Below are 21,677 nucleotides of genomic sequence, written 5' to 3'. Positions count from 1 at the left end.
GTCCGCATGTATATCCAGAAGAGACAAAATCTCAAGAAATAATTGAAAGATCTCTATCAATTTTGGCAGAATGTAGTGTCAAAAATTAGGAATACAGTTCTTTCATGAAGATAGTCCATCCAATTGATCCCAAGATAGGACAATAAAAAAATCTATTTGTCATGTAATTCTATGAGAATAATCAGGAATATCATTCTTGCTTAATACATTATCCGCAGTGATGTTGAGATTAGTATATGTTAGTGTAATGTTCAGGATACAAAAAATACGAATGCAACGCTAAATTAAATATGACTTTCTATACAACAAATCTAAACACCTAAATATTTTTATGTTTCTAAATATTCATGTACAACTCTAGAAAAGATTGTCAGAATGACCGACCATTGAATTCGAAGTTGGAGTTTCTTGACTGCAATGCTAAAATGATAATAAATTACGTGGTATTCTCAAGACGAGACAAAAGTTATGATCTTTTTTAAATAAAAAAGATAATGGCTTGATTGAATGGAGGCTTAATGACAATGTCAGCAACGAGGCTATTTGCCCCGACAGGAAAACGACAAAGACTAATACATATCGCTTCTAAAAGAATCTCTGAAATAAAAACAATGAAACAAAAGCATGACTTTTAACAAGCAGAAGTATTACAGTGTATGTCATGTGAAGAAATTTGGTTTGTCATGATGCACACAACATAAAAATGAAAGTTTGAATTTGCGCGTGAATATTTGAAAATATATTTGGACCCCGATAACTCCAATTCCTTGATAACTCGATTTTTGCATTCCCCTAAACTCTCCTTAACACTCAATGTTAAAATAACCTCTGTAAGTCGAAAATTACAGCCACGATAAGTTTCCTGATCATACTTAAAAATCTTTGTAACTCGAACTTTCGTATCTGCGAACTTCTACAAGTCCAAGTTTACCTCTATAATTCGAATTTATCTTGACGTGACCTCGATTACTCAAAGCTATACCTTTATGCTTGCACGTAATTGTTATTGTCGCTAGTCCTATTACTCTTGCTAATGTGTTCTGTAATTGTATTTTACTCATGTCTAGACATGAAACGCTCCCCTCCAAAACAATACGTGTACTGTATTTTATTTTTACAAGTTATCTTATTTAATACAAGGAGCTTTCACAACTTCGAGTCATAGAAAATTTCGAGTTACAGAGGTTATATATTCACTTTTAATAAGGAACGCGGAAACTCAGTATCTCGAAAATTGTGGCCACCATAATACAAAACCTTCATTACTCGAAAAATCGATAACTCGAATTTTTGTCTGTTCCTTTTAGCTTCGAGCTATCGAAGTCCCAATGTATTTAGGTGTTTCCATTTGCCGCGTAGAAAGTCAGTTTCATTTTCGCATTTTGTAACTTCTATTCTGAACATTATACTAACATGCTTATCCCAATATCCCTGCGGGTAGTATATCAAGCAAGAATAATATTTATGATTACTCCCATAAAAATTACATGAGAAATAGATTTTTGATTGTCCGTATCTTTGGACCAAATTGGATGGATTATCTTCATGAAAGAACTCTATTCCTAACGCTTGATCCTCTATATCCTGCCAAAATTGATGGAGATCTATCAAGTGTATCTTGATAATTTGTATTTTCGGACAAACACATGGACAAATTGAGTAAATATATAAAGGAGATTTTTGATACAGCAAACTCCTTTAAAACAAAGAAAAAGGAATGGGCGACATAAAGACCAATTATTAGTCAAAACTTAGATATAAGCTGAGGATCATATTGTATGGACGGTCTTAAAGAGTGCGGTCAACAACGTATTAGCCTTTAGCTCCAATTTCATCTCCGCATGAATTTGCTCGAACTTGAGTACAAGCGATATCGTTCGATGCATGGAACACGACTCTGGAGGAACCAGAATGGTCAAACACACCGTTCCTGTGTTATCGCATTCCAAAGTGTGGAGTGCCACGAGATGGCGCAAGTATCGAGGCGCAGCTGCGAGATCGCCTCTTAACGCCTCGAGGGTATTTGTACTCGTATAAAGTGTGAAGCTATCACGTTATAGTGGTCACAGATATAACTTTGTATCGTACTAAGCTCGTTGATCAAGCTCGTTGTTGCAAGTCTGGAGCACGTACAGTAGTGCGTTGTTCATACATGGCCACCATTATTTGGTACTTCTCTTACGGCCACAACTATGAGTTTGTTGTGCCCGGTCATCGATAGTAGAACGTTTCTCTTCGCATTGAAAATGCTTCCGATGATGAGAATATTTCTGATTGAGTTTCATAATCTAAAGTGCAACGTCGATCTCAACGTCTATGCTGGCACCATCTCGTAGCCTCCCACACTTTTGGAACGCGATATCTCAGGAACGGTACATCTGACCACTTTGGTTCCTTCACAGTCGTGTTCTACGCATCGAAAGCCATCGATTGCAATCACGTTCGGGCAAATTCATGGGGAGACGAATTTGGGGCTATATCTGGACGCACTCTTTGATACAAATAACCTCCGAGTGATAGTATGTAACGGTTACGATGTTGCTAACAATTACAGTTTGAAGGTAAAGCACCGATTACATAATCCGATACTTTCAGAACGGTATATTGAATAGACCCTATTAATTTTAAAAACAGAAAGAATAAAAGCGTTTTAAAAAATATTCAAACTTCTTATCTCGCTTAACTTTGAATTTTACAATCTTAAATGAACTTTACTATTAAAACAAAAAGAAAGAAAGAGAAAGCACTTCGCATTGTTTTTATATGGAAATAGAAACTGGATACTTCTCTCTGTGGTGAGGCTTTACTTCCGTTTTTGTCTTGCATGATGCGTGCTACTTAATCTTGCAACAACAGGCGAGCATTATCAGAAATTATTCATACATATTCTCAGCACGAAATCTAACCTATTCATTTTAAATCCCGAAAGACCGCAAACTATTGCGAAGAACACGGGGCAAAAAAATAAAGGTACATATTTCATAATGATCGCACTGGTAATGAAGAGTGGAGTACAGCACAATCATATCCACAACTTTTTATTCTATTCTCATTCAAAATTCACGAAACAAATTTCAAACTATTGCCATCTTAACCTTATTACAATTTTTAAATCATGAACTAAAATGTAGTGAGGCGAAATGTCAAAATAAGAAACAAGTCACAAATACATCAATTGACCAAGCGCCATTTTCCGATTTTCGAGATTTTTACATCAGTGTATAGGAAACATTGAAAATAATGTTTAAAAAATTGTTTGAAACCCTACTATTTGCTTAAACGTTCAGGAAAAGCTATTCAACCAAGCGCCAAGAACTCGATCCTAATCAAGGATCTTATAAAATAGAGGATCTGCCCTTACAACAAAATCCATACGTCACAGTTTCGCCACCCTTACTCTGTCCACTCCGCCCAATAGGATCGCAATGTTTTGAGACAACAACCATAGCGGAAACGAAAATAGCCAATCAGGCAATGGCAGAAATGAGAGTAGCCAATCAGACATGCCGATGCTTGGTTGTTTTTTGGCTTCATCGATTTAATAGGATGAATATACATATGGGCAGATCCTCTATTTATAACATCCTTGATCCTAATGGTAACACGTTTCTTTTGCCTTCAATATCTCAGAACCATGTTTTGGCGCTTGGTCAATTGATGCATAACATCGTCCAAATGATGTTCTTAAAATAGTACATTTGGTTACATACGAATATTTATAAGGATCACGGTATGCTTTAAAGGATTGAACATCAGTACGTCCGTTAGTCTACACGATAACTTGAACGAAAACTATTTTTGAATTAGTTTTTGCAACACATAGCTAGAACTATTATCTCGGCCGAATTCGTTAATCGAGTCAATCCGTTAACATTTTAACGACTAACGGTGACTATAACGGTTGCTATCGTATCCCATACATGGAAATATATGCTGAGATTATAATTCTTTTTTTATGATAAAAGGTAAAATATTTTTTGAGGTTAATATTAATATAACTGAGGTATAACCAAGAAATAAGGTTAAAATTTCATATAGTCGGGATATGATACGACTATAAAACATAGAGCGCTGTTGTTGCTTTAATTGACGCCAAATAGATGTCACTGTCACAGGTTAAAAGTTTTTGGTTAATCCATCAAAAAATATTTGTGATGATATAATCTCACATATATGAGGTAGAAGAGGATAAATAATACTGATCGCTTCAACATTATTGCATATTTTATTGACACTTGTGATGCAAGAAGAAATTTAGTTTGTTCTGTTTTGGCTACCTATTAAACAGGTGTAATGTGTTGAAGAAGTAGCAGAAAGCCGAGGCCAATAGAAATAATTAGTACATATATTTATCCAGATACGTAAAAAATAAGGATTTGCACATATATTTTACGATCGATCTACAGATATTTTGTCTTTCCGACCTGGAAACTTTCCCTTGTCTACGAGAAGCACAGTGTCCATTAACTATGTCAGAATATATATTTAATTTAAATATTGCATAGTACATCTTTTCTTATTGTGTTTGATTGAAGTCATCCACTTCACAAAGTTACCAAACTACAAAACAGACACCATAATTAGAACATTCCCATCAGTCGATCTTCGTTCGTCCCGAATTATTTTTAAAGAAAGAAATATAAAGAAAACAATGAAGTACTTACTTCGTTCGTATTCCACCGATGCCTCTGGGTTGGAAAATGATCCGCTTTCGGCAGGCTTTCCAGGTTCTCCGGTAACTTGATCGGTTCGCCATCTAAAAGATAACAAAGAAAGCGGACGAGTTAGAACTATGTTTAAAAATATTCCTCTGAAGTGCTATTACATCTTCCCTTTATCTCAACAAGGAAACTTATCGTTTGATATAAAAGTAGAGTTACCAAAAGAAAAAATGTATCCAGTCTTTTTAGAAACCACCCACCAATCGTTAAAAAGCATTTAACCTCTGGATCATCTTCAGTTTTACAAAAGTGTGTGTGTGTGTGTAAATTTCAATTAGTTAACAATGCACCCATGTTATGCGTATATAGGGACCCAAAGGGCTACGTCTTAAGTCTCATGTATTGCAAGTTAAGTCTATAACAGGAAGTTCTGTTTTAAAAGCACCAATACAAATAAGATTCTAATTATAAGGTTATGATCAAACTTATATGGAAAGCCAAAAGAAATTCAAGAGGATTTATCGCAGACTTTAGAACATTCTTCTCAAAATTATCGAAGTGTTGACATTTGGAATATGGAATGGTGAGTTTACATGTGGCAGAGAGTCATGGAGGACTGTCCATGCATACTTGCTTCACGCTGGCACAATCACCAGTGACAATGACCAAAAAACACTGATAAGGATCATGACATTGTTATGGTAAACAGACGAGTTACCATCAGACACATAGGGAAGTTTACGCGTTACCGATGAGCGAAATGTACTGTAAGTATTGACGGAACATTAATGTATAAAGGAAACATAAGCAAGATGTTCCTCATATATATCCCAAATTATGATCCAAAGCGCATCGGGATGGTATGCTGCAGAAAATGTTTTACACAGAAGATGCACTGGACTATTTATCTCCCAAGCATAAAACATGGATTTACAATATGAAATCGATGTACTGGAATCACACCTGCCTTCCTAGTTTCAGAGACAGAGTACTAAATCAGCAGAAAAAAGGTTAAAGAACTAGGTAATGGTGCTAGGGATACTGCTAGTAGATTAAATGAAACATAGAGCCAATATTATCCTGACTTTACGCCAATTTAACACCTAGGAGGAGAATATTACCACGTAGAGTGCTACTGAACTAGGACAACGTATGCTTTTATAAGTTATGAATTTCAATGGCTGCTATTTATTTACTAGTTTCGAACTGGTAGGTCCTCTCCGTACTCAATCGATCTTCTCCCTAGTGACTACTTCGAAAAATGTTGCAACTTCTTCGAGGACGTTTTCGAATGACAGTCACGTAAGCTATCGAAGCATGATTTCAAGAGCAAGTGGGATCTTCTTCCATGGCGAGGCATGGCTTCAAAAGCAGGCGAACTTCCATGGAAAGGCATGGCTTCAAGAGCAGGCGAACTTCCATGGAAAGGCATGGCTTCAAGACCAGGTGAACTTATATGGCAAGACATGGCTTCAAGAGCAGGTGAACTTTCATGGCAAGACATGGCTTCAAGAGCAGGCGAACTTCCATGGAAAGGCATGGCTTCAAGATCAGGCGAAGTTACATGGCAAGACATGGCTTCAAGAGCAGGCGAAATTCCATGGCAAGACATGGCTTCAAGAGCAGGCGAGCTTCCATGGAAAGGCATGACTTCAAGAGCAGGCGAACTTCCATGGCAAGACATGGCTTCAAGAGCAGGTGAACTTACATGACAAGACATGGTTTGAAGTAGAGATGCAAAAACGCTGACTGTTTCTGGGCAGAAGTTTTTCTCATAAAAAAAAGGCTATTTAAAAATGAAATTTTCGCTATTTTGACTTTATGATTTACTTTTCAAGCATCACCTTTGTTTCCCGTAGTGGATTCTACTATTAATAAAAGTATTTTTACAACATTCAGTACTTATGAGTTCTATGTTTAGTCCATAGCTGACCATCTCTATTGGTTTTCGAACTGGAGTTTCATTGATAGCAAGAAAGTGTAAGTTATGCAACCCAATAATCACACCACCATGTACACTGCCTATACGCTTTTTTATGTGTGTTGTACGGGTTGACTAAATTCAAACTAGGTATAGTAGAAAAGGAAAAAAAAATATTATGAATACACTTGTTTTGATATAAAATTTAGCTTACATCGTTTACCCATTCGGGAAAACTTGCGACCTTCAAACATTAGTATACAGAGAGAAAGTCCGTTCTCCGGACAGCGGTATATTGTACAAATGTACGGAATCCTCTTGCTTATTACAGAACTCAGTACGAAGCATACGTTATCCTCATGCTACATAGGCACTGCTCTTAGATGTTACATCATGCCATTGTAGAATGTCTGATATCTAACAGTCTACCTTATATCACATACATATATGTATATTATCTTCGTCAGCTATATGTTATATACGTCCATTTGTATATGAGATCCTCACTGCTTATATTGTTTCATACGGAAAGTACGTACAGACGGAAATGAAATCTTAGAGTTTTACGTCCGAATGTTATGCCGGTTAGGTTAAGGGAGACGGTGATGATGAGTAATGAATGAAAATGGTGGAATGAAGAAAGTGGGAGGAAACGGGAGAATCCCGAGAAAACCCACGCACACGGTGTTTGTCCACCACAAAGTTCACTTGACGGGGGCTGGGATCGAACCCGGGACCCCCAAGCACCAGAAGTGAACACTCTACCACTGAGCCACCGCGGCCCCTACGTACAGATGGGTTAAGGTTATTTTAGTTTAGCGTCCCTTTCAGCAGCGAGAATTGGACCTACTGATGAACATGGAATCCGAACCACATGAGCTCCCGCCGGGAATCGAACTCGGGTCTCCCACGCCAAAGGCGCGTACGCTAACCGCTTAGCCACGAGGGAGCTCTACGTACAGATGGAACACACGCGTTTTCAGTTATACATTTGCTGTGCGTTAAGTCCAAAAACAACAGATTTACAAATGTAACATATGATTTTACGTACGCTACATACAATTTTTCTCAGTGTAGAACCTAATATAAATTCAGTTTTCAAGATTAAAGCCATAAATGGTCATTTTGAGTATGATGTTAGTTTCACGATAGTGAAAGTTCGTTCTTTGCAGAATTTATTCTCTAGATAAAATATTATATATCCGGCAGAATATCATTCGTTACAATGGAAAAGTTGCTTCTAAATAGCGGACATTCTCAATAACGGACGAAGACTCTGAAAACTATTCCCCAACGCAGCGCCTATGTAGAACTTTTAAACAACGGACAACCAGGAATAAAACTCTTTTATTTTCTGGAATTTCAAACAATAACGGGCAGGATTTCTAACATTATCCCTCATTGTTGAGTAAGGTGTTGCATTTCTCTTGTATTCCGTTTAGTTTTTTTTTTTTTTTTTTTTTTTTGTGCATATTGTTCAGTAGCAATTTTCAGCATAGTTTGAACAATGAAATTACGTCTCGAGCATTCTATCTTCACCTGGCTAATAGTGATCCATTTGCAAGATGCAGGCATCGAGTACAGTACAGTATAAAGGAAGGACCTGTACTGAAATATCCTTTTACTGTACTTAGAAAATTGCATTAGTGTACATTTCGCCATGTAAATAAACAGCAAGCTAAATTTGTGTGTACCTGTACATTGCAGTATTTTTTCTACAATGGCAACCTAAACTATTTTCCGAGTAGCAGACACTTCCTAATAACAGATAGTTTTACGTTCCCCATTACTGTCCGCTATATAGAAGTTTTACTCTCTCTCTCTCTCTCTCTCTATATATATATATATATATATATATATATATATATATATATATATATAACAATATGTTGGATATAGGAAACTTGGATATAGCATTTTTAACCTTCTCCCACTCGAATATTATCAGCCAGCCTCAATAAGAGCTATGAATATAGATAAATACACTTGTTCCGCCTAACTCCCTACATAAAAGAAATATTTAGCTCCAAAAGAGATGAAGTTTTAATTGAAGTTTTAGTTCATACAACAATACAAATGATAATAATGTTAGTTCATACAAATGATAATTTTGTTACTGTAAGTCTTACTACATTTTCAAAACAGTCTTTGCTAACACTATTACATTTTCACAGAAACATTTTTGTCATAGAATATTACCTTAATAGCTCTATAAAAGATTCGTTCCAACTGGAAAACCATTGTGTTCAACAATTTACCCTTTTTCTTTTTTTATCGAGTAATAGATTAGCCTTGATTACTTTTCATATTTTTCTTTCTTCAATATGCAGCAATTAAATGCTTTTTCGCGTTACAAAAGGAAAAGAAGGATAGCACATATTATTATTACTTCATTGAAGTTAAAATGTTAAAAAAAATCTCCCAGGGAAAAGAGCCGTGGAAAAAACTTTTATTTTTTTTTCGAGCACTTCATCTCTAGTTTCAAGGCTAGACGGAATACTTCCTACATGGCAATATATGGTTTCAAGAGCAGTGAAAAGTTTTTCTATGGCACTGACTTCAAGATTCTTCCATTGTAAGGCATGGCTTCAAGAGCAGATGGAAACACCTTCTACGACGAGAAATAGTTTCAGTAACGAGTGAAAAACTTCTTCCATAGTGAGGCATGATTTCAAAACCAGGCGGAAATCTTCTTGCATGGCGAGGCATGGTTCCAAGAGCAGGTGAAACCATCTTCTATGGCGAAGGATGATTCAGCAGTAGGTAGAAAATTTCTTCCATGGCGAGGCATGGTTTCAGGAACAGATTTCATAGCGAGGCATAGTTTCAAGAAAAGTCAGAAAACTTCTTCCACAGTGAGACTTTGTTTTAAGAGCAGGTGGAATATTATATCTATGGCGGGACATAGTTTCAAGAGCAGACAGAAAATTTCTCCCATGGTGAGGAATAGATTAAAGAGAGAGTATTTTCCATAACGTAGCTGCTTTGGAGCGATGATGCACACAAAGTACATTGAGGGTGAATGACACTACGGTAAGGAAAATAAACAGTTTTTGTTGTTGCTTCTGTTGTGTTTTATATTCTTTCTGAGTATTAGACACATTTAAGGTCATTCCTTAGATTATGTCTTGATGCAAATATTGTCACGGTTCTTCATGTAGCTTTTAACCAACTTAAAATACGACGCTCCGCTCTATTAAAAATTACAAACAATAAAATGTCTGATACATAAAGGAATAAATTACGTTCCGGTACCTTGACTTGTTTCATAAATTTGTGGACAATATACCGCATTAATCGACTATCTTTATAGAACTTGTACGAACAATAGTTTGTGCACATCTGTGTTCATAGTTTTTCAAGTTAGAAAGCCTTAAAATTAATTTTCTAGTATTTTTGACCACTTTTACCCATAAAACAACCTACGTTTGACCAAAAATCATTGCATTGAAGTTTTCTACATGGTGCTGTAGTTCAGACTGTGCAACCTTTTGAACACCTTTACAGTATTAATATTTTGCGTTTTTATCAGAAAGGTGATAACTACAACAACAAACACCTTTACCCATATTTTATTTAAACTAGTTTCAGAAAAGCATTAGATCTAACAATATGTGAAAGTAAAGAGGATAAACTCCAAGAATGTATACATATATTTTTAAAGTAACTTACCCGTTACTGTCAACTACGAGCAAATTCAATATTTAAGTTGCTAACAAAATAAACAAGAAAGTACCGGTACTGTAAATATTAAAATACTAACGTGGCATATTTTGTATATGTATCGCAACAAGAACAACAACAGTAACAAAACATTCCATTGTATACCATGCAACATAATATTTTCCTCTGAACATTTTGAAAAGTATCCAAAACTTTTGAGAGAGGAGGGAATATGTGCGATGGAAAATGCAACGAGAACAAACGATGTTGATTTTCATCCATCACCAAACAAATTTCTCATCAAAATTCAGAAGCAGAAAGAATAGTACCTACTTTTTTCTTTCAAAAGTCATTCTCTCTCTTTTCTTCTCTCTCTAACAACAATGAAAGGGAGAGCAAAAACAACGAAAGAAGAAGATAAAAAAGAATGAAGCAGGAGAATGAGGAAACGGGATGAAAACAAAACGACCAGAAGAAAGGACAAAGATTTTAAAAAGACAGAATAGGCGGAACACGAGCCAAGTTCTCCCTCTATCTTGGGGAGTCAGGATAGCTATTTGCACGCCTATTTGGAAGCTTTATCTTCCAAGGGAGCTAACTTTCTTTCCGACTAGGATATATCTTTCCATGCCAAGGCCAAACTATTAGATCCAGTCGCTTGGAGTTTAAAAAGTTCTCGCCTAACTGAAAATCTATGTCCACCACCATACATAACGAATGCATACCTCCAGAGAACAAAGAACTCCAACCCTACCACTTTCTATTAGTCTTCTTAACGATAAAGCTAATTTCACAAAAGAAACTAAAGGAGTGGTAAAAAAAATGAAGAAAAGAATTTTTCAAAGAACTAACGAACATTAATGTAATAATGAAGGTAGTTTTTAAGATAAAAAGAAGTTCGTTTCTTGTAAATTCCATTCCTTTGCTACATTTAAGAACTTTTTTCACGCTTTAATTTCAAAGAATCAGAAAAGGAAATGAAAATGTTACTATCAAGTCTTTAACAACTTAAGTCGACGTTGAAAAAAAAACGTAATTTAATATTACGAGTAGACATGAAAAATGAATGGTTATGTCTATGTGTAATTACAAGCTAAAATAAAATATGTAACGATTTTATTTTAATTGGAGCATATAATTGATGTTTTTATTCCTCTTTCGTCTGACAACCCAATTTGTCTCAAGCCTGAGTTCCTCGACAACCGTGTATTTCAAAGAAAAGAAGTGAAATAAACCAAATGGTCTACTCTAAACGGTTAAAATAATCGTCCACTGTTATGTACAACTTATATTTTCTAACGGAATGGACAATGACTTTCACAACCATATAGGCGCGAGAACTGGCTGCCACAAAGCAGTTTGCCTTTACTACTCAAATTTCTTAAATGTAATTTCGGAAGATTCCGATTGCACGTAACTTCTGTCGAGGTCAACCTTAATATTCGAAATGTCTCATATTATATTTCCTGGAATGCCTTCAGTTAAAGAACAAACTATGATAATTCTTCCAGAACACCGTAAACAAGATTCTTCCAGAACACCGTATAAATTAACAACTTTTACAAAAGAGATCTTATTATATCTGATGTGCAATAATTAATATACAACATCATCAGGAAAAATAATTTGTTTATTTAAAGTTAAATGATCCTTTCCAGCATTGGAGCAATACAGAGACAAATATTTGAATAGTGGCAAACTCTAAATACATAGGTAATATCATTTTAACTAAGATTCGATGAGGCGAAATGAGAATTCCCATCTCGCCTAAAATGGGGTGAAATATTATATTGCAGAAATCCGTTAGGTGAGATGGAAATTAAGGGAAATGGGATTGAATCTAGGAAGTACGATAAAATGCACGAAAGCATTAGGTATATCTTCACTTGTATCAGATACTGAAATCTCCCTTTCTTTTCTCTTTAGCTACGTCCTATAAACACTGAGTTCTTGAATAATGGCAATATCGCTGCCAAGAATTTTTTCGTACTGTGGAGATGCTTAAATACTGACCTCAGTGATACGTAAAGCGAAAAAAATACATAAATCTTCACGTGAAATCTTGATACAGTCACAATTTTAAATATTTTTCCACTTTACTATATCAATTTTAATGAAAAAAGAAAAATACATCTGGGTGGATTAAAGAATGAAAAATGTATTAGATAGGTGAGGAAAACTGTTACTAAACAAGCCAAAGAAAAAAATTAATACTGAAGGTAGTTAAAGCGAAAAGAAAATATTGGATGAAGTACTATTTGACAAGAAATATTTCATGTTAGGGATGCGGTAAAAGTTTGATACAAGGTAAAACGCCATAGGAAGAGAACTCCCATTGTCATATGATTTTCAAAAAAACAAAATCGTCGAAACTGTACGAGAACTGATGTGCACGGAAGATTCACAATTTGTGGCAAGTGTTCTAGCAATATTGGCAAGGTACCTATAATAATAATGCTAATAATAACTTCAAATTGTAATGATGAAATTAATGCATTGAAATATAGTCTCAAAGATTTCATTCCAAATCTTACGTTGCCCCTAGCAGAAGTGCCCGTTCTTCGCACGAGGTAAACAGTATTTATGCTGAAGCACAGATAGTACAGCAATTTGATAATTTTGCAAACAGAACAATACAAGAAGTATTTTTTTTTTTAAATTTGAGACGCGACAAGAAATTTCGCGATGCTCGTGGGTAACACTATTTCAGTCTTACACGTGAAATACAGATTTAGTGTTACGTGATTCACAATGTAAAATCTATAAATTGATAAAGTCATTGTACGAACAAAATGAAGAGCATTTATCACTTTTTAAAGATACTTAAGTTATTACATAATGTACTAACTAACTAACTATAACTAGTATATTAATAAAGTATGCAAGAAAGCTTACGGCTTCCTTCATTCTCTTCAACGTTTAGAAAACCTTCTTCCGGAATCCATTAAAGCGTCCCTGGTTCAATCACTGGTAATCTCTCATTTAGATTATTGTGATGCAGCAAATGTTGACTTATCGAAGATCTGACAAAACGTTTACAGCGCATTCAGAATGCCTGCGTTCGCTTCATACTTAATAAAACCGCTTCGACCATATCTCCCATTGTTATCAGCAACTTTGGTGGTGCAATCTAAGCACCCGCCGCCGCATTTATTCTCTAACACTTTTATATAAAATAATTAATTGTAAAAAAAAGCCTACTTATCTATCCTCAAAATTTAAATTTCTCGGTGATACTCACCAACTAAATACCCGTTCTAAAGGAAATACAACACTCGCCGTTCAAACGCACAAATCTAATTTCTTTTCCAAATCTTTCACACTATTTGCCACCAAAGCTTGGAATCTCACCCCTGAAAGCACCAGAAACTCTTGTTCAGTGTTGACTTTTAAACGTCGTCTTAAAGAATATCTTTCTAATGAAGATCTTCAGTTAAAAAAAAAAAAAAAAAAAAGTTGTTACACGAAACTATTCCTTGCGTTACCATGCAGTCGTTAGTTTCTTTTTTCTCTCTCTTTCTATTTCTTCTTATTTTCTTTTCTATTCCTTTCTGATACATGAGTGGGTACGTATATATTATACGTAAGTCAAACAAAGGAATGTATTTTATGTTATATATAATCAAGATTGATTTCTTTGTTTCTCTCTCCTTGTATAGTTTAACATGTCTTCAGCACTGTCGCTTGTTTATTTAAGTGTTTATTTTATATGTAATAAATTTCATTTTCACTTTTCATGTTTTACTTTCTTTGTATTGTTCTGTATGTCTGTAACACTTTAACGTGCCTAAGTGTGTATATCCTTTTTATTCTCGTTGTAAAAAAAAAAAAAAAAAAAAACTATTATGAGCTCCGATTGTAAAAGAAAAAATGTAAATGATTGAGTTAAATAAGAAATTAATAAAAAATAAAAAAAACTCTATGGCCTACGGAACCAGCAAATTCAATGCCGCGTTCACAAAAGCTCTCCATTGTCTTCTATCCTTAACCAACTGGATCCAGTTTGTACTTCGTATTCCTATTTCTGTAAGATCCATCTTAATATTGTCATTCCATCTGTGTCTAGGTCTTCCCAATGGTCGTTTTTCGACTGGACTTCTACTTAAAACTTTGAGAGCTTTTCTATTATCTTCCATTCTGGCTACATGACCTGCCCACCAGAGCCTCCTAGATTTAACCATGTTTAGTAAACGATATAAATTATATAGTTCCTCGTTATGAAGTTTCTGCCATTCACCATTCCCGTACCTCTGAGGCCCGAATATTCGTATTAGGGTCTTGTTCTCAAATACTTTCAGTTTACGTTTGTCCCTCAGAGTAAGTGACCACACATAATATACTCCAACATTAAATGTTGTTATATCACACCCTACGCGGAAGGATTTTCATAACTTCTAGATGAAATTATGAAAACAATCAGGGCACAAATTTTGTATAATTTTTTTTAAAAAAAAAGCGAAACAAACAAAATTAGAGGCCAGACGATACGAGACGAGACTTTAGAAAATTTAAGGGACGAGACGACAAACCTTAATCCTCCTCCAGTGGGCAACACTACCGATTGAGTTCTCTAACTTGGGGGCTTCTGAAATATTTTATAAATTTTGAATGCCCCTAATTCTCCCTTAGGATACGCATGGAAAAACTGTAAATAGCTTATAGCCTCTTCCCTTTAGTTACTTGAAGTATGTCAAGGCAGTGATATGGATTTGTGCAACGGAACAACGAAAAAAACACTCCTCTTTATATATGAGAAGATGGTTTATTAATGAACCATCACTTCAGCATTGTTCATACGTTTTAGTAAGGGTTTTAAGTCTCTAAGCCTTTTTTTGTGAATAGAAATATGTCTGTTACTATGACATTTAACAAGGAAAACTTAAATTGTAATGGTCGATAACACTGAAACTAGGAATTCCAGCTCAAAGCATGCGCTACATTATCAAGCAGATCCTATTGAGTCAAAACGCTTTCAATTACGAAACAATAATAATAACAACAACAACAACAAAGGACATAAATCATTATCCTGAATCTGTTAGCTTATTTTAAATTAAAATAAAATTTAATTTTCCTAGCACTCCCTTTACTGACCGCAGAATATATACATTGTAAAGCATGACGAAACAAACACACTCGTTTATCCAAAAAAACAAAATATAATTACAATGTTAATGTATAACATTATAGGACTTCCAATAATTAATTCTGGAATAACAACAACAGGGAGCATAGTATGAGCGCGATTGAGTCATTAACTAAAGAGAATGGAGCCGCAGAATGACATGTCTATTCCGTGATTGCGGGAGGAATACACGATTATTACTAGTTTTGTCCAATCAATATTGGCGTTATACAAAAACCCCAGGAGCATCCAATAGGTTGAGAGGGAAAAGCATAAAATATGAGAGGAAAGGACAAATACATTATTCGATCAAATAATTTTGGTTGTGAAATCTAAGGTAATATTTTGATAAAACCATACAGTTTATTACAGTATAAAATTTCATGACACTGCTAAGGGTATAGTATTTTAATGCTAAAAGAAGTCAGTGTCTTTATATAAATTGCAAGTTAAGTATGCAAGAAAATATCTGGTTTAATAAAGCCGTAATTACTAAGCTCCTGCATACTAGTAACCGTAATTCACATTCTGAATCTGTACACTCACTTGGGTTCCTTAACTTCCACCTTTCCACACAACACAAGACATATTCCGATCCTTAGAGAAAAGGAACTTGCCACCCTACCATACCGCTCACAAGTCTCAGATTTTTATGAGCACCTACTATAGGCCTATTATTTTGTCACGCGAACTTTGCCGTCGTGAATCAGAGGTACTCCTGTCTAAAGCACAAACTTTGATGACAGTTGAATTGAGAACTGAGATGCACTGGAGATAATACCCCGAATTATACTTCGTAATATTGAAACAAAAAGAAAAAAAAGACAATTTGATATAGATATTGTATACTATAAACAAGAATGAAAATGGGGCAACACACTAGTTTTGTTTGAAACATGTAAACATAGGATCAATATACTGATATAAATTTGAAAGAAAAATAAGTTTTTTAATTTGACAGTTCTTCGTATCTTGGTGATATGCCACGTTTAAAGTGCTAATACTTTGAAAAGTCTTGAGAACTGCCAATATATAGCCTTCCGTGCTCATTATCGTTCAATGGGAGCGAACATTTAATGTTTTTTGTTCCTATTTCAATGAGCAACAATAGGTCATAGGAAGTCATCATAAACACTTCCCAAAGTATTGTATTTTAGCTTTTTAAATATTGGCATATCAAGAAGGTACAGAGAATTACAAAATTTGGAAATTACTTTTTCTTTCAACTATCTGTCACTGCATTGAACTCCTATGTCTACATCTTTCAAACAAAACTAATATGCTGCATCACCTTCCCCACTTTCGTTTATATTATGCAATATCTATGCCATTTGTTTTGCTTCTATTTTACGCAACAATTATTATTAGACATATCATCTGCAGTACCTCTCTGATCTCGATCTAACTGTAGTCGAATTATATGTTTTATGCAGGATTACCTCTGATGCACAATGACAAAATTATCGTGGAAAAAAATAATAGGTTCACTGTAGATACACAAATCTGGAGTGATCGAAAACTTTATCAGTAGCTTTATTCCCAATCGAATGGCTTTATAGTTCCACCTAGCTACGTTATAAGATACAAGAACTTGTAGGATTCTTAAAGGCATCTGATAGAACACTCAGACACTCTAGAGTAGGGAGAGAGGATTAAGCAGAAAAAAATTCAGCTTTAGTGCAAGAAGTTCTTGTTCGATTCCAAGTCATATGAATTTGTAGCAGACAAACACCATGTGCGTGGGTACTCTCCAGGTTCTTCCATTTTCTTCCACTTTCATCATTCCACTATTATAATTCATCTCACCATCACCATCTTCTATAATCCGGTGCACAAGCCTCGGATGAATTTCTACTTTGCAAATAATGACCCCCAAAAAATATTTCGTCTAAAATTCATGTTTAAAAGTCAGATCTTAAATACTCTAAATCAGGTTTTCTGAAACTGTGCGTCGCAGTGCTTTAGTTTAAGGGTTACCGGGAAATATTTGGAAAGTTTCACTGAAATTATAGTTAGCCTTAAAATCATCGTAAGTATAATGACAATGATTTCGACTTCCGTTACATAAACGGTTGTCAAGGACCTTACATGAATGAACTGTTCGTAAATTAAAACGTGCGTTTTATTCTTTACCATCTATGTCTTTGTATATATGAGTATTTACCTTATTAAATTTGTATATATGTACTGAACACTATGTAGATGTCTTAGATATTCTACTGATTTGGGGTGCCGTCAAAAAGTCGTGGCACACTTAGCGTACCGCGAATCAAAACGCATAGGAAGAACTGATCTGCACATTAAAGTATTATATTCCAGAACTAAAATGCCATGCATAAATCACATGAAGGAGTTTGCTTTGTATGGCATGAATTTTCTCAATAAATATTGAAATTTGCAGTGGCAGTAGCTTTCTACCACCTCCGATTTCAGTAGAGAAATTAGTATGGAGTTGATACATAATTTTCGTACGCTTAATTGAATGAACAAAATTAATTCTCGCCATCTATTACCGTTGTTACTCTATAGCGACCAACGTTAAAACCGGAAGTTGATGATTTCTGCAACTTCTAGTTGGAATAGAGGGTCAAGAGAGAAGATAATATCTATTCTTAGAAAGCTAAATAGATTCCAGAAAAAATGCTTCTTTCTATTTCTCATCATTTTTGCTCTATAACCGGAAATTTTAGTGAACTTCTATCACTTCTGGTTTCAGCAGGCAGTTAAAGAGATGAAATGCATTCTTGAGATCCGTTTCTATCGCATACGAACCTACTTCTCGGTATCCATTATCCTTTTTGCTCTATAGTGATCAACGTTAAAAACCGGAAATGGTTGATTTAGTGCAGGAGATTAGTAGAACTACAAATTTCGATTTGAGCATTACCTCCATCATGGATCGCGGTCCCTAACTTTCGACACACTACATTCTATCCGAAAGTGACGGTAATCCCATCAAATAGTTTGTGAGATTTCTTTTCTAATTTTCTGCACTGAGAAAAAAATTGTATGTATCGTACGTAAAATCGTATGCTACATTTGTAAATTCTGTAGTCTTTGGACTTAACGTACAGCAAACGTATAACTGAAAATGCATGTTTTATAATACTTTCGGTATAAGTGTTCCATCTGTACGTACTTTCAGTATGAAACAATATAGGCGGTCAGAATCTCACATACAAATAGACGTATATAACATGTAGCTGACGAAGGTAACAATATAAAGAACACTTAGATAACAGACATCCTGCAATGGCATGATGTAACATCGAAGGGCAGTGCCTATGTATCATATAGATAACGTATGCTCCGTACTGGTCTCTATAGTAAGCAAGAGGGTTCCGTATATTTGTACAATCGGCGGCAAAAAACCTGCAACATGAGGATGTAAGTTTATTGTGAAACTACGCCTAACAGCACAGGGAATGAACATAACGTCTATGTGGAACGAATCACGCCAGGATAAAATTGGGCCTCCTCCCGTGCACACTTATTTTGGAGGAAAAGACTTCGTCATTTCACAATAAACTTATATGCTCATGTTGCAGGTTTTTTTCCGCGGATTGTACAATATACCGCTGCACAGTGGGCCAGAATCAGAATCTGACTGGAAAAAAGTAGTTTTGGTAACTACGTCTAATCTACATTTGAACAACACAGTTGTGTTAAGTAATAAATAAGGTTTCTTGCTGCGTATCAGTAAACACGGATAACAGCATATAGGGGCGGCAGCAGCACTTCAAAATTGATAGTTCATCATCTGTTTTATAGCGCGCTGAATTGGTGTAGTATGAACGTAAGGTTTGCGGTTTAATTGCGCTTGTGAAAAGGCAATGAACGATCGCAAAATAAGCTATGAGTAAAGATATGTATATGTACTTGCTGTTTGACTAAAGTTTTGATTGATTGGTTTACGTTGCTGTTCTGTAGAAGCATTTCTAGAGAGTCCAAGTATTCACGTATTGAAGAACTGCTATTGGAAATTGAAATTGAGATTTAAAAATGTACGTTCATGTCTGTATTGAGATCTTTCGTCATGGTGTAGTTTGATATATGTATTTCGAAATACAGTTGTGATCTACTGCCCGTTCTTGCCCGATTTTTATATTTATCGTCTTTTCAAAGTCAGGTGTAGCGAGCCGGATACGCTCTTCGTGACGTGAAGAACCTGTACGAGGTATTGCATTCTAAACCATCAAACGAAGCACTTTATAATTATGATACGAACAGTTATGGAATGTAAATTCTTTCTGTGGATGTTCTTCGCAGTGTGAGAGTGACTTTAAGTTCTTTCAAGGAGTACGTTTGAGGAGGAAGTTTCTGTAACAGAGTTTCACATCTTCCCATTCATCATTGTGAACACAAGTTTAGGGATATCATTTACTTCCTTCTCCTGAATTGGTACATTAGTAGGTTTTAAATTACGTATTTGCGTTTCCATTGAACACACCTCTTTTCTCGACAGTTCAGTTCTTACAATAATTTAATGGGTCGACAAAATCTAGGCGACGATGGTTTGGGATTTTGCTACAAAATTGCTTTGTCAATTTCCCCATCTAATGTTGAATACAACTGTAAGGGAACGAAGGAGATAGCAAAAATATCTGAGCCACTAGTTCAGTTTATCTTCTGTTTCAACTTTCTGCTTATGACAACTGCTTCCGTCGCAACCCCAGTCATACACTAATTTCATTATGTCTCCATCTTTGATGCAATGTTTAATATAATCTTCATGTAAAATCACGATGCGCTCAATTGTCTGATTTACTACTGCTTGTAAATTATCTTCGGCTGACGTGTCAGTTACTATAATATTCTTTTCTCTGGGACAACGCTTTAATTTTGCTTCCCACACCACTTTATACGACAGATATATGTCACAATGTTTTGCCTTGCACCTAGTCTCAAATGTGCATACTGTCTTTTTGTTAAGCTGTTATCTATAATAAGTGCCACAACTTCATCCGGAGAATAAGTGTTTGAGAGAATTTTGGCGAATGATAAGCCTTTTTGATTTTCGTTGCTCCCTTAGGTGTCGTTTGAGTGATTTCTCCTAATACAACCGCGGCATCTATTTTTCCAGCAGCTCTCAATGAACATTGGGCAGCCAACACCAGCTCTTACTCAGAATGCTTTGTAACGAGTGTTTGTACAAGTTTTTTCTTCGACTTTGTTTCCGGATCTTTGAAGAGTTTACTAGGTCTGCCTGATTTGGTTGTCAAAGGCCTATGCTCTTGGCTTCAAGAGATCGTTTTGAAACCAGTAAATACTTTTTCAGAGAACTTAATATGTCCTTCCAACCAATCATTATATTTTGATAAAAATTTATCAGTCATTCTATCACACAGCTTACAACGCTTCTCGAAATCACTTTGAAGGCTCTTAAAGCCACTCTCACACTGCGAAGAACATCCACAGAAAGAATTTACATTCCATAACTGTTCGTATCATAATTATAAAGTGCTTCGTTTGATGGTTTAGAACGCAATACCTCGTACAGGTTCTTCACGTCACAAAGAGCATATCTGGCTCGCTAAACCTAACTTTGGAAAGACGATAAATTATAAAAATCGGGCAAGAACGGGCAGTAGATCACAACTGTATTTCGAAATACATATATCAAACTACACCATGACGAAAGATCTCAATACAGACATGAACGTACATTTTTAAATTTCAATTTCAATTTCCAATAGCAGTTCTTCAATACGTGAATACTTCGACTCTCTAGAAATGCTTCTACAGAACAGCAACGTAAACCAATCAATCAAAACTTTAGTCAAACAGCAAGTACATATACATATCTTTACTCATAGCTTATTTTGCGATCGTTCATTGCCTTTTCACATGCGTAATTAAACCGCAAACCTTACGTTCATACTACTCCAATTCAGCGCGCTATAAAACAGATAAAGAACTATCAATTTTAAAGTGTTGCTGCCGCCACTATATGCTGTTATCCGTGTTTACTGATAAGCAGCAAGAAACCTTATTTATTACTTAACACAACTGTGCTGTTCGAATGTAGATTAGACGTAGTTGCCAAAACTACTTTTTTTCCAGTCAGATTCTGATTCTGGCCCACTGTGCGCTGTCCGGAGAACAGTTTTTTGTCAGTGTGGGCTCACGGACGGACAGAAAGATAAGGTAAATATATACAGAAATTTTGGTTTTTAAACAATCGTTAAAAATTATAAATTACGTACAATATGGCAAAAAAAAAAAAAAAAAAAAAAATTGAGGATACCTGGAAAAAGTTAAATCTTCCCATCTCTACAAGTTCCAGTAGGTGTAGTAAACTAATCTA

The 21,677-nt window shown here is 35.4% G+C and overlaps 1 protein-coding gene across 1 annotated transcript in view; it reads right to left on the bottom strand.

Moving 5' to 3' along the window:
- The window catches only part of Camta (Calmodulin-binding transcription activator), a 1,249,189-nt gene that overhangs the window by 475,157 nt on the left and 752,355 nt on the right, over positions 1-21,677 (bottom strand). The window contains exon 4 of the mRNA XM_081739735.1: positions 4,665-4,756. Within this exon, the coding sequence (XP_081595861.1) occupies positions 4,665-4,756 (92 nt within the window). The remainder of the gene's footprint in view (positions 1-4,664; positions 4,757-21,677) is intronic.

Source organism: Thermobia domestica, chromosome 15 (genome assembly GCF_964235325.1).
Source record: "Thermobia domestica chromosome 15, izTheDome1.hap1.1, whole genome shotgun sequence".
Lineage (NCBI taxonomy): Eukaryota > Metazoa > Arthropoda > Insecta > Zygentoma > Lepismatidae > Thermobia > Thermobia domestica.
Note: the sequence above shows the minus strand (reverse complement) of the source record. Positions and strands in the feature narration are given on the sequence as shown.